We start from the raw sequence: 15,021 nt of genomic DNA, 5'->3' as shown, positions 1-15,021 counted from the left end.
CCCACTGTTCAGCCATTACGCACGCGAGGTCATTACCCATGCGTCATCCGTGTCAGTACGGGAAGGAGATCAACTCCTCGAGCTTGCAAAAATATGGTGGGCTGAAAAGCATGTTTGATATAACATCTCTGCCAGCATTCCGGATCAAAGTCAAGGCTAAATATCCTGAGATAGTCAGGAAAGCACTGAAAACGTTGCTTCCATTTCCAACATATCTCTGCAATGAATGCAATGAAAACTAAATCGCGGAATAGCCTGGACCCCCCTTCCAGTATCGCTGTCTCCCATCACCCCTCGATAGGACCGTCTTGTTGCAGGAAAACAAGCCCAGGGCTCCCACTGATTCAGCGATATTGGTGCGTTGCAATAATTTTATATTTTCATATGAGGAAAATATGCGCTGTGTGTTTGATATCCAAACGTTACTTAAAATGTTATGATGCTATTATAAGTGACTTACATAACCATGTAACAATTACGGCATGGAAACAGGCAATCTCGCCCCTTCTAGTCCGTGCCAAACGCTACTCTCACCTAGTCCCACCGACCTGCACTCAGCCCATAACCCTCCATTCCTTTCCTGTCCATATACCCATCCAACTTTTCTTTAAATGATAACGTCGAACCTGCCTCTACCACCTCTACCGGAAGTTCGCTCAACACTTCAAGCTCCCCTGTCCTCCCCGATAATTGTCTTATCGCTATATTCATGCGAGGAAAATATGCGCTGTGTGTTTAATATTAAATTCCTTAGATAAACCCTTTTAGAAACGAACTTAAGTGTATTAGCCACTTATCACCTATATTCCGGTCGTGATTAACACACACCCCCGCCGCCAACAGAATCGGCAAAAACAATTTTTAAGAAATCGGCATGTAAACGCATGCGCAAGTTATGCATGCGCACTGGTGCCCGCGCAAGGCTTCATGGTCATTGAAGTCTTTCTCAGGGTAAACCCAACGTATTTGACTGCTACTCTTGTACATTGGCAACCATACCGCACACCGCCCCCCCCCCCCCCCCCCCGTCGGCCAGTCTGCAAGAATATTGTCAATATGAAACCGGTCCTCAGTACGAAAAAGGTTGGGGACCCCTGCTGTAAAGAGTTATGGGGCGGCATGACCCTTGCATTTCCCCCGTCATGCTTTGGGAGAAGCTTCAAGCGAAGTACTTAACATTTTTGCAAAGCCTGTAAATAGTTACAAAAGGTAACTTCTCCCAAAAACACTGTAAATTCTGGATTGATAAAGGAACGTGGACACCAGAGAAAATCTTGCAAATCCAGAAGATAATCTAGAAGTGGCTTTTCCATAGGTCTAAAGCAGAAACACAAAGATTGGCCAACAGATATCATACAAGGAATACCATGTGGCTTGCTTAAACATGCTGTAATTTCTATATAGTCGTAGCACAAATCCATATACATCAATAGTGGCTTACGCTTGATAGAGAGCCATATTCATGCCCTGCTCTTTATAAAAATGGTGTTTTGTCTGCCTGAAAGTTACAGACAAGCTGAACAATTTGCAATGACAAAGCGTTTGGATTATATTTATTTACTGTACAACTCTCATAACAATGTATATTGTAGTAGGAAGATCTGGGATAATGACAAACTTTTTGCCATCTTCACAACATTCGCACAATAGATGACAACCCTCTGGCAGAGTTCAAACTCTGCACCACAAATACTAATCAATCTTTACAATACCAAATACATAATCCCACTGGAACCTCACCACAGATAATGCATCAAATAACCTCTTCCTCGATGACAACAATACAAAAAAGATGTTATCAATTTCAAGAGAACTCTAATCATTCACACCCCTCTTTACATCAGTGGCACAGCAGTGGAAACAGGAGTTTCAAACTCCGAGGAGTGCACATCTCACAAAACCTTTCAAGGTCCCAGAATACATTCTGCACAAATCAGGAAAGCTCACCAATGTCCCTACTTTCTGTAGAGGTTGAAGAGGGCTGGACTATGCACATCTATATTCACCTCATTCTACAGACACACCTTCAGAGCATCCTAACAAGCTACACAGTACAGAACCTGCAGTCCAGCAGACAGGAAGGCTCAATAACAGAGTCAAAACTGGCCAACATTATCATCAAAGTTGCTGGTGAACACAGCAGGCCAGGCAGCATCTCTAGGAAGAGGTACAGTCAACATTTCAGGCTGAGACCCTTCGTCAGGACTAACTGAAGAAAGAGCTAGTAAGAAATTTGAAAGTGGGAGGGGGAGGGGGAGATCCAAAATGATAGGAGAAGACAGGAGGGGGAGAGATGGAGCCAAGAGCTGGACAGGTGATTGGCAAAAGGGATACGAGAGGATCATGGGACAGGAGGCCCAGGGAGAAGGAAAAGGGGGAGGTGGGGGGGGAAGCCCAGAGGATGGGCAAGGGTATAGTCAGAGGGACAGAGGGAGAAAAAGGAGAGTGAGAGAAAGAATGTGTGTATATAAATAACGGATGGGGTACGAGGGGGAAGTGGGGCATTAGCGGAAGTTAGAGAAGTCGATGTTCATGCCATCAGGTTGGAGGCTACCCAGACGGAATACGAGGTGTTGTTCCTCCAACCTGAGTGTGGCTTCATCTTTACAGTAGAGGAGGCCGTGGATAGACATGTCAGAATGCGAATGGGATGTGGAATTAAAATGTGTGGCCACTGGGAGATCCTGCTTTCTCTGGCGGACAGAGTGTAGGTGTTCAGCAAAACGATCTCCCAGTCTGCGTCGGGTCTCGCCAATATATAGAAGGCCACATCGGGAGTACCGGACACAGTATATCACCCCAGCCGACTCACAGGTGAAGTGTCACCTCACCTGCAAGGACTGTCTGGGGCCCTGAATGGTGGTAAGGGAGGAAGTGTAAGGGCATGTGTAGCACTTGTTCCGCTTACAAGGATAAGTGCCAGGAGGGAGATCAGTGGGGAGGGATGGGGGGGGACGAATGGACAAGGAAGTCGCTTAGGGAGCGATCTTTGCGGAAAGCGGGGGGGGGGGGAGGGAAAGATGTGCTTAGTGGTGGGATCCCATTGGAGGTGGCGGAAGTTATGGAGAATAATATGTTGGACCCGGAGGCTGGTGGGGTGGTAGGTGAGGACCAGGGGAACCCTATTCCTAGTGGAGTGGCGGGAGGATGGAGTGAGAGCAGATGTGCGTGAAATGGGGGAGATGCGTTTGAGAGCAGAGTTGATGGTGGAGGAAGGGAAGCCCCATTCTTTAAAAAAGGAGGACATCTCCCTCGTCTTGGAATGAAAAGCCTCATCCTGAGAGCAGATGCGGTGGAGACGGAGGAATTGCGGGAAGGGGATGACATTTTTGCAAGAGACAGGGTGGGAAGAGGAATAGTCCAGGTAGCTGTGAGAGTCAGTAGGCTTATAGTAGATATCAGTAGATAAGCTGTCTCCAGAGATAATGACAGAAAGATCTAGAAAGGGGAGGGAGGTGTTGGAAATGGAACAGGTAAACTTGAGGGCAGGGTGAAAGTTGGAGGCAAAGTTAATGAAGTCAACGAGCTCAGCATGCGTGCAGGAAGCAGTGCCAATGCAGTCGTTGATGTAGCGAAGGAAAGGTGGGGGACAGATACCAGAATAGGTTCGGGACATAGATTGTTCCATAAAGCCAACAAAAAGGCAGGCATAGCTCGGACCCATGCGGGTGCCCATAGCTATACCTTTAATTTGGAGGAAGTGGGAGGAGCCAAAGGAGAAATTAAGAGTAAGGACTAATTCCACTAGACAGTGCAGAATTCCGCCCCAACGGGATCCCACCACTAAGCACATCTTTCCCTCCCCGCTCCACTGCTTTCCACAAGGATCGCTCCCTACGCGACTCCCTTGTCCATTCGTCCCCCCCATCCCTCCCCACTGATCTCCCCCCTGGCACTTATCCTTGTAAGCGGAACAAGTGCTACACATGCCCTTAGACTTCCTCCCTTACCACCATTCAGGGCCCCAGACAGTCCTTGCAGGTGAGGCGACACTTCACCTGTGAGTCGGCTGGGGTGATATACTGCGTCCGGTGCTCCCGATGTGGCCTTCTATATATTGGCGAGACCCGACGCAGACTGGGAGATAGTTTTGCTGAGCACCTACGCTCTGTCCGCCAGAGAAAGCAGGATCTCCCAGCGGCCACACGTTTTAATTCCACATCTCATTCCCATTCTGACATGTCTATCCGCGGCCTCCTCTACTGTAAAGATGAAGCCACACTCAGGTTGGAGGAACAACACCTCATATTCCATCTGGGTAGCCTCCAACCTAATGGCACGAACACTGACTTCTCTAACTTCCGCTAATGCCCCACCTCCCCCTTGTACCCCATCTGTTATTTATATACACACGTTCTTTCCCTCTCTCTCCTTTTTCTCCCTCTGTCCCTCTCACTATACCCCTTGCCCATCCTCTGGGCTTCCCACCCCCCCTTTTCCTTCTCCCTGGGCCTCTTGTCCCATGATCCTCTCATATCCCTTTTGCCAATCACCTGTCCAGCTCTTGGCTCCATCCCTCCCCCTCCTGTCTTCTCCTATCATTTTGGATCTCCCTCTCCCTCTCCCACTGTTAAATCTCTTACTTGCTCTTTCTTCAGTTAGTCCTGACAAAGGGTCTCGGCTGAAACACTGACTGTATCTCTTCCTAGAGATGCTGCCTGGCCTGCTGCGTTCACCAGCAACTTTGATGTGTGTTGCTTGAATTTCCAGCATCTGCAGAATTCCTCGTGTTTGCCAACATTATCATCACAGGCCTGACCGCCATCAAGGACAAATATACTGAAAAGTAATCAGAAAAGGGATAGTAACATCACTAACAATTGAACCCACCATGCTCATGGACTGTTTGCCCCATTCCCATCAGAAAGGAGGCTATGTAGCATCCTTGCCAGGACCACAAGACACAAAAACAGTTACTTTCCCCAGGTAATAATGCTGATTAACACCTCCACTCACTAACGGACCCCTCTACAACTACTTAATCATTTCCTGTCAGTCACCTCACGTACAGACACTCCTGTGCCTGGCGTAACTTTATGGACACACAAATGTATCTTATTTATTGTGTTTTTTATTGTTGTGTGCTTTCTCTTATTGTAAAGGTAATAGATTCTGCAGATGCTGGAGATCCAGAGTAACAAACAAATAGTTGGAGGAACTCAGCAGGTCAGGCAACATCAGTCGACGTTTTGAGCTGAGACCCTTCATCAGGACTTTAAAACACTACACCAGATCCAGAGTAACAATTACTTTGTTTACGCTTACACTTGAGTACTGGAACTGAAACTAAAAATTAAATGAAGTGTCATGTGCTAGCTGGTGCAAACAGCATTTGGTCTTGGCACAACAGGAAGTTCCTGTACCCAGATACCATCCCAGATAAGGGCAAATCTCATGAAAATTTGAGAATATGCAAGATGAAGATACTAATATCTGAAGTGGACGTCAAAATTATCAAGAACAGTCAGACAATCATGACAAGGACCTGGTGAGTGTGCGACCTGCAGAAAACTGCCACAATCACTTTCTGGATCAGTGTGGAAATGATCTATCAATAAGGATCCCTGCTTAGTCTCCAGTGATGAAATTATAGTTTCTGTTGAAGTTTCCTTTAAGCAATGCCAATCTGTTCATACAAGATCATTCATATGACTGGTTAGCTTATGCTGCATAAGTGAGACAAACAAATGGCTTCAAAGTGTAGTTGTTTTGTTGGCTATGTATCGGATACATAAAAAAACAGGAACCTCAGCTTCCAAAAAAAAGTACATTTTTTTTCCTTTTGAGTGTTGGTCTTTTTTTTCCTTTAAATTGGGCTATTCAGGTTTCTTGCTTTGTGGCTACCTATGAGCAAGCAAATCTCAAAGTTGTATAACTGATACATTCTTTGATAATAAATTTACCTGAATTTTGATCATAAGCCACTGAATGTAATTCCAAACCACCCTAAATGATTAGTCAGTACATCAAAGTTTACAGGGAGAAGGCAGTAGAGTAGGGTCAAGAGGGATTAATAGATCAGCCATTATGGAATGGTGGGTGGAGAAGACTCAAAAGGCCGAATAGCCAAATTCTGCTCCCACGTCTTATGGTCTAAAACAAAAACAGGCTGGTGTAACAATCTGAACTTGTGAACAGGTGAAAATGTGATAAAATGATAGGGAGCACAGATTCTACAAAGATTCCATAATTGGATGATGCTTTTGTCTTTTTTGCTGCAATCCCAGCAACATATCAACCATCCCAAATCATACAGAAACATAGGAAAAAAACTACTGCGCAATACAGGCTCTTCAGCCCACAATGCTGTGCCAAACATGTACTTATTTTAGAAATTACCTAGGGTTACCCATAGCCCTCTATTTTTCTAAACATATCTAAACAATTTCATGAACTTGGATTAGGAATCTCTACAGCAACATACATATTTCCAAATAGGTCCCTAAAAAGAATGGCCTAAGGCAAAAAATTCATTCTGCTGAGTAAGTATGATGACCCAAAATACTACAGGCCAATCTCTCAGTTGCTTATAAAGGAAAGCATAGAGAATCTCTCCTCTTTTTCAATCCACAGTGGAAGCAATGCACTAAGGGTAAGCTAACATTCAGATACAAATCCTCCCTGAGCTGCAGCAGAATTCTGCTTCTCAGAAGTTTTCATAACCTAAAAAAAAATTAGTTTTGTCACGTGCGTCAAAACATGCAATGACATGTGTCATTCACATCAAATAAAAACCATGATTGCATTGAGAGCCTGCAACTGCCAATCATCCAGCATAGCATAGCATGCCCACAAGTCACTAACCTGACCCATACATCTTCGGGACATGAGGGGAAACCGGAGCACCTGGGGAGAAACTCGTGGTCAAGGGGAGAACGTCCTTACAGAGAGGAGCAAAAAAATTAAACCCTGATTATACAACTGGCAGTGTAAAACGTGAGCAGTTTACAAGCCAAAAATGTAGCCAATGGCAATTTGTCCAAATAAAAATACAGGCTAAGAAAGAACAAGTGCAGTTTAACCAGAGTGTAATGCAATCAGATTTCTCTGCAAGATGCAATATTGCCATAAACCAGGTTCACACATGGTAGAAGATGCATGAAGCCCCACAGCAGCCATCCTCCCTGGCTTCCAAGTGTTCATTCACACGTACAAGTTTTCTATAAACCAAGCATTTATAACCAGAGGATGTGTAATCACAAGCTGCTGTGATTAGATATTCAACTAGCCATATCAAGTCCACATTTCAGCATTTAGCTGATTTGGCATTTATTGATGATACCAAGCTACCCATTAAACCTATTGAACTAAAAGGGCTCTGTTGAAGAGACTTTGTCACAAAACATTAATTCCATTCTTCTTGCCACAGAAGTACCGTAACTTTTTTTAAAAAACAGAGATACAGCAGAGAAGGCCCATCCAGGTCTTTGAGCCATACCGCGCCACAACCCCTGACAAACCCCATTAACCCTAACAATCACGGGAAAATTTAAAATGACTAATTAACCTTCCACAGTCTTCAGACCACAGGAGTAAACTGGAGCACCCAGGGAAAACCCACACATTCCTCAGGGAGGTTGTACAGAGACTCCTTACAGAATGGCACCAAAATTGAACTCCAAACTCCAGAATACCCGTAGCTATAATGTGATGTGTTAAATGCCATGTCACCATTGCGCCCCAGTGTTTTATTTCAGATTTCAGTTTTTGATTTTTAGCTGCCAGTTTCTCTTACAAGAATACCTCCACTTCCAGTCCTCTTCTGTCAATGTGTTTTGAAAATCTATTAAATGCCTTCAAGACCAAGTAACAATGCTACGTTCTGCCCTTTCTGTCATGACAATGACCTCAGGGAAACAAACTCATTTAGATTATTTCAATTCCAAACTGAGCCCTCCCATAAAATAACCAGCAATCTTTAACTGGTTTGCCTTGATTAACCATACAAGGTGTTCTGCTCAGTTTATCAGATTACAGTCATATTCAAAGATTATGTGTCCCTCAAGGTCAATGCAGTTGCAGGAATCAAAGAGAACATTAGAGATTCAAGAAAGTACCTGGAGTACCAGAAACTGGCAAACATGAATTAATCTGATGTCAAAAGATTTGCTCTAATTTGTATTACCAGCTTTGTATTACCAAACATTATTACCTGTACTTCACTCTATATTGAAGACAAGACTTGAAAACCTGGCTCTCTTGGTTATAATAAAACAGATTCAAAGGAACCTAATATATGCTTTAAGAATAAACAGACTTAAACATTCATGACTAGATTGACTAAAGGTGGTGATAGAAATTCAAGTATACACTGCGAGTAACTTCACATGTTGTCAGACAGAAGATAAACACCCTTGGATCAAATGACCTGAGCAATCTGTCTTTACCTTAAAATATTTAAGTATTTCACATAACATTATGACTGAAAGTTAGAAGACTAGCTTAGAACTGCAGCAGAACACAGATTGATCATGAAACTATTACAGTTAATGCCTTCTGATAGTCAAATCAGCCAAACTAATACAACGGATACACGAGGAAATGCACACTATCACTTGTTTGGACATAACAACCATCTATCCTAGGAAAGAATTTATATTCATTGCATAAATGCTTGAAGACAAAATAAGCATTATAAAATATTAAAGATCTAGCAATTATCTTCACTGCAGACTATGTTGTAATTAACATAGTAAATATTTACCCAGACTAGTTTAAAAAAAAACAGATGCTTCAAATTGAGGCCATGTGGAGAAGTTTCCAACACTGTGATAGCTGTGTCTCAGAAATATCATCCCTAAATAACATATAATGTTAGGCTGCTCCAGCGATGCTGAAGCTTCCAACTTCATGAGGAAAGAAAAGTTCAATCAAGAAGAGCAATGGTCTGCCAGGAGAGTAGCAGAAGCAAAAAATTACAATTGTTGGAGACACATCTCGATGTGGAAGAAGTGAGGGTAATACATCAGGTGTAATCACGGGACTAGAACCAGCTTTAAGGGACTAAATGGAAAAATGTTCTGCCGTCATTTGCTATGTGTAATGCAAGTTTCAAATTAAGATATAAAATGTCTAAACAGAATCAATAACTTAAGCTCAGCTAAATACTGATTTATACAGTACAGGTTTCCCCCGCCATCCGAAGGTAGAGCATTCCTATGAAACAGTTCGTAAGCCGAAATGTCGTAAAGCGAAGAAGCAATTACCATTCATTTATCATGGAAAAATTTGAGCGTTCGTAGACCCAAAAATAACAAACCAAATCATACCAAATAACACATAAAACCTAAAATAACACTAACATATAGTAAAAGCAGGAATGATATGATAAATACAAAGCCTATATAAAGCAGAAATACTTCTCTACAATCATTGCCACACTGTTCTCGGTAGCCAAAATCTCACGCAAGCGCTGTTGGCAGAAACACTCTCCAGTAACCTTTAAGCTATGAAGCTGCCAAATCATACCAAATAACGCATAAAAATACACAGCCTATATAAAGTAGAAATAATGTATATACAGTGTAGTATCACTTACCGGAATTGGGAAGACAGCGCAGAGCACACTGATGATGGTGTGTTAGGCTGAGTCGTCGGAGGTTGGGGTGGTGCAGTGGCCCCCACCCTCCGGGCCGCCGACCAACACCGATCCGCGAAGCATGCAGGGGTGCAGCGGTGGCCGGGTTGCAGAGAATGCAGCGGTAGCCGGGACGCACCCAGCACATCTTTAAGAAAAAAAGCCGAAATAAACAAGCTAATTAATTAGGTGCCGCCCGGCACGTAAATGTCGGTCCAGATCAGAGGCGACGCGGCCCGGGGGTTGGGGTGGTGGGACACTGGGGTGTCATCTCGTCGTCTGTTTCCATCAGGGCAGGCAGGTCATCTTCTTCTATGTCTGCCTGCCTCAATGTCGAAGGTCGAGGTTTGTCATCTGCTGTGGAAGGCTTGCTTGACTGCTTAGCCTCGTGCATTTTTCTATCATACAGTTCTTTGTAAGCACTCAAACCATCTTGCAAATTTGCCCTAAACCAACTTACCCTTTCAAAATTAAAGTCGTACTTTATCATTGCAGCCAAAATCTCATTCAATTGCTTCACGTTCAGTTCCTGGACAACTTCATTTTCGGCCCACTCGCTACTGCATTCGGTTTCGATTGTTATCCTTTCCTCTTCCAATTGCATCAGCTCTTCATCTATCAGTTCTTGGTCATGGGATGCCAAAACCTCTTCAACATCATCTTCGTTAACTTCCACAAGCCAAACTCACCTTGTCCTTACTTCGTTCACCACGATCGAAACGCTTAATTACGTCCAGTTTTACGCTAAGTGTAACACCCTTACGAGCTCTTTTAGGCTTTTCCGATACCTTAGAACTCATCTTGCAAACGGGTGCTCACGTGTTTAAGCAATACCAGCGACAATGCAGTTCTGAATCCGGGAGAGAGCGGCTGCTTGGGGCGCGCGCCTTTTCTTCGCGCGCTGCCTTTTATCGTAACAGTGAGGTTTCATAAAGCAAACGTTCGAAAAACACCTGCACTTGGCAATTAAGTCTATAGCTGTAACTAAAACATATACACATTCATATCCACAAAATCCAAAAGGAGAGCAGGAAACATAGGAAAGATGACCTAAAATGTGGCACAATTTTGTTTTTATAAAATAGATACACAATTCTGACAGTCATTGCAATTATTGGAATTCTGTGAACTATCCAAATTCAAAGAGGTAGGAAAGGACACTAGAAGATACAACTGAGCGCAAGAAGCTGGCAAACAGGGGAAAATGTGAAATTTTCCAGTTTGGCAGAAAAATAAAAATTATCTCAATGCTAAGAGATTGAGCTGTCCCAACTCTAGAGAGATCTGGATTCTCCAAGGCATGATTTGAAAATGACTGAGATAGGAACAGCTACAGACAGGAAAACCAACAGAAGGTTATTGCTTATTCTGAGAGGAGCCAAATAAAAACTAGGGAGGTCACATTTCAGTTATCTGGAGTACTATGTCATCCTACATATCCAACAACTATTAATCTTTTGTAGAAAAAAATTTTGGAATATTGGTGTCAGTCCACCACTTTAGATCAATACAGCAATCCAGGCAACGCTTGAAATGTTATTAAAATCCAGCAGAAAATAACAATGTACTCATGGTGAATTTCTCACTTTGAAAATACTGTTTGCAGCTGGAAGGAGCAGTCAAATTTTTGAGCTTCTAGCTGAATGGCTAATAAAACTGCATCAATAATAATTCCCTACAGCATAGGCAAATTAAGACTTACCTTTGCAAGAAATTTTGTGTACATCATCAGGTGCTTTTCAGTGGCAATATCTGAACTTTCATCAACAATCAGAGAATGAACCCTTGCTTGCTTTAATGCCATTAGGTTTTCTGCCTCAACAGGTTCATTGAGAGCTGCAACAAACTGCCAGCTGTAATTTTTACTTCTGTGGCGTCTACCCAATGATAGACCATGGCTCTCTATTAACCTAAAATGAAAAATTTACATGAGACAAAGACAGTAACAATAAAGAGGAAAAAAAGATTTATGAAAACAGTCTTTACCTGTGTAGGCTTTTAGCTTTGGAAATGGGCAACTGTTCCTTGATTAACCACAGAACATTTCTGAGGAGGTGAACAACATCCTCTTTTGTGTCACTACTGAGAGCATCAGTAAATAGTGCCTTCTCCCAGTTGGCTGCACTTATAGGCACCGACAGTGCCTGAAGATGTTCTCTACTGGCCAGATGGCGAAGCAAGTAATCTTTTTTCCACCCACCTTGTGGCTGAGACCTACCACTTGTCCACTCTGTATCAGTAATGCTATTATCAACACAAACTCTAAAACAGAACATATCAAAAAAAAGTATTTTGTGCATAATCTCAACAATGAATGTTCAAGTACTGTTGATAAATATTTATGCTTACTTGCTATTTAAATACTTCATGCTTACTTGCAATAGCACTTGTTCTGCTGCTCATCATATAGAAAACAAGAGAGCCGTGGGTCCATTTGAATCCATGATTTGAGCCCACAGTTACTTCCTTTACACTTTTTCATTATTCCATAATCGAAGTAGGAACTTTCCTTCAGTTCATCATCAAAACAACTGGCATAATTATCACTTTTATCTTTGTCTTCATCTTCATCAATTTCATGACCATTAGCACAATCCCCTTCAGAATTCTGCAAAGGAAAGATGGGGAAATTGCATTTCAAAAGATCACTTTTAAAACTGATTTAAAAGCTTTTGTTAAAAAAAATCAAAATTATTACCTCATGTGATCTTGTAGTGTTACGGTGAAACAATTCTAAAATAGAGCGATGCATTGTATGTCCATCCAAACTGGAAAAATGTGAAACATGGAAGTTAAAAATAAAATACGAAATGCTTAAATAAAAGAATGATACTTTTTAAATGTGTTTTTATCCTTTCTCTTATGGTGAATTGCTTTTCAAATAACCTGATTTATTTCACCTGCTGGCTTTTCCACTAATAACTCAACACAGATATGGACTCCTAAATAAAAAGTACTTGAAGCTTTCCATTCTTACAATTCAAAACCAATCCTAAATGAGTTAAACTAGAAGCATAGTAACCATAGACACTCATTGTCGGAAAGCTACAAAATTGGAACCATCCATGTAATATCAACAAGACCTAAGTTTCGAAATGGATTCCTGGTATCTAATCATTACATATAGCAGAGTTGGAAACTATGAAAACTAAAACACACACAATGCTATCTATCTGAACAAAATTAAAACAAAAACAAAAAACCTGTTTGCTACCTTTATTCAATCAACTAAATTTTCCATTATTTAACCACATACTTCCAAACACTAAAATAAACTTTCACAATCAATTTCATCACAATTCTTCACAACCCTTGCACAATATCTTATCACTTACCATTAATTATTAGCTGCCATTCTCTACACCACTGGAATGTCTCATTCTTTACCCTAAATTTCAAGATCTGCCATGTTCACTGAAAACCTTAAAGCTTACAATGAATGCATCAAGTTTTATGGTGCCTTCAAATCCTTTACAATCCTGCAATACTATTTAAGTTTCATTGAAAGGAATAAAAACACATTTAAAAAACACTATATATTATTTTCCTCTTACCTGTCAAAACTTAACTTGCACCCTTTTAGCGTCACAACTGCACATCACAACCAGATGGTCCTTCCACAGCCTTGCTGAGTTCCTCCAAAGTCGCTTATCTTGTCAACGAATACATTTGTCGATTCTCATATGCTTCAGCAGTTTTCCCCATTGTAGCTGCAAAGCTTCCTTAAGTCCCCAACACCACCAAAAAAGATCAAAACTAAACAACAGTTCGAGCCCTGATTACAGCTGACCGCAGCCTACATTGTAAGATAAAATTCACAACTCATTTTCAATACAGGCAACAAGGAACTGCAAGGACAAGTGACCACAAAACAATGCTTCACAAAATGTACGCATTAATCTGTTTGCAGCAACATTGTCCTTATCTACACTGCATTTTATGCCAGAAAGCCAAGATTTAAAGCTCTGACATGCATATTTCCCTCTTCTATTCTAGCATCCCAAATGCATTTTCCCCATGCATTCAGGGAGTCAAGAAAATCTACAAACTTTACTGTGCTCACGGACTTCTTCATCAAGTTATGGTATTGTTACACTGTTTATAACTATATGTTATAATTATGTGGTATTGTCAGTTTTTTCAGTCTTGGTTTGTCCTGTGTTTTGTGATATCACACCGGAGGAAATAATGTACCATTTCTTAATGCATGCATTACTAAATGACCATAAAAGAGGACTACGCGTCTTCATAATCATAAATCATAAACAGAAAAATGGGCCATTTAGTCATAATTTTGGGTTTTCACTGATATTTCTCCTGCTGTTAATTATCACTACTGGTGGTCACAAAAACCATTTGAGCTACAACTTAGAATATTAGGTAGGCCTAATTTCAAGAATACATTTCTGGATCAGAACTCACTGAATAATTGCTGAAAGAAACTTAAGTTTCAAACTATGTTGTCTGTTCCCACATTATAAGAATGTACTTGCAATTAAAACAGAAAAAGCTGGAAAAGCACAGCAAGTCATGAAATTCCTGCTGTGTTTCCAGAAGTTTAATGCTTCAGGCTGAAGACACTGAAATTCAGAAGGATAATTGACCTGAAACAACTGTTTCTCTTTCCATAGATGCTACAGATTGTTTCTAGCAAATATCCAGCAACTGAAGTGTTTTTTTTAAACTTTTTGGTACATTTCCCTACTCGTCTCCCACCCAAAATCTTGATTTGAAAACATATTGCATATCAAATCTACAGTGGTCAAGTTGCATATAATTTTCCATACATGCAATGCAAGATATATTTATTGGAGTTAAAACCTTCAAATACAGCTTGCAGATTACAGGAGATAATATTAAAAATTGCAACCTACAATTACAAATATCCCACAAACTCCCAAGACTGATTGGAAAGATTGTCCTGTGCCTCTTGTCAAGCGAGGAATGAAATCATAGCTGTCCTCATATAATGTGGACCAGAACTGACTTACTGGTTTAATTTTCAGAAGCAAACAGCATCAAAACTAAAAAAATTAGCAAGATCATCTCAAATATTCCCAGATACTAGCTAACACCTGTACTGCACAATAGGTCTATTATGATACATTTATTCCAAATTCAACCTAAAAACTTTGATGTCAACCTGAACAAGAAATGAATATAATTGTAGTGAGAATTAAACTTTTTCAAAATCAGTGTAATGACCACACCTGCAGAATGTGTCTACCCATTTAAATCAACCCACCAGGCCAACACAAGAATATGACCATTGAGACTGCACAATAACACAAGTGCAGCTTTAAATGAAAAAGCACCAAAGTCTTCCGACAGCCAACTGCCAGATGTACAGAGCAAAGGTGAGTAAATGGAATTCAAGTACAGATCAGATATGATCAAAAAGAATAGCCATAGGCTTAATGGTCTGAATGACACACACTTTTTAC

At 41.3% G+C, this 15,021-nt stretch overlaps 1 protein-coding gene across 7 annotated transcripts in view; it reads right to left on the bottom strand.

Annotated features, from left to right (window-relative positions):
* Nucleotides 1-15,021, bottom strand: part of nckipsd (NCK interacting protein with SH3 domain) — a 286,417-nt gene that overhangs the window by 248,283 nt on the left and 23,113 nt on the right. For 2 of the 7 annotated variants that reach the window (XM_072280766.1, XM_072280765.1), the window contains exons 2-6: nucleotides 13,132-13,373; nucleotides 12,276-12,345; nucleotides 11,953-12,185; nucleotides 11,564-11,839; nucleotides 11,280-11,487 (exon numbers count right to left, since the gene is read on the bottom strand). The exons of 3 other annotated variants lie outside the window; for them this stretch is intronic. In XM_072280766.1, the coding sequence (XP_072136867.1) occupies nucleotides 11,280-11,487; nucleotides 11,564-11,839; nucleotides 11,953-12,185; nucleotides 12,276-12,329 (771 nt within the window). In that variant the 5' untranslated portion in view covers nucleotides 12,330-12,345; nucleotides 13,132-13,373. Of the gene's footprint in view, nucleotides 1-11,279; nucleotides 11,488-11,563; nucleotides 11,840-11,926; nucleotides 12,186-12,275; nucleotides 12,346-13,131; nucleotides 13,374-15,021 lie in introns of those variants that run through there. 2 more of the 7 variants (XM_072280764.1, XM_072280770.1) reach the window with 2 other exon arrangements.

Source organism: Mobula birostris, chromosome 16, assembly GCF_030028105.1.
Source record: "Mobula birostris isolate sMobBir1 chromosome 16, sMobBir1.hap1, whole genome shotgun sequence".
NCBI classification, from domain to species: domain Eukaryota; kingdom Metazoa; phylum Chordata; class Chondrichthyes; order Myliobatiformes; family Myliobatidae; genus Mobula; species Mobula birostris.
The sequence above is the reverse complement of the archived record's forward strand: the minus strand, read 5'-3'. Positions and strand labels throughout refer to the sequence as shown.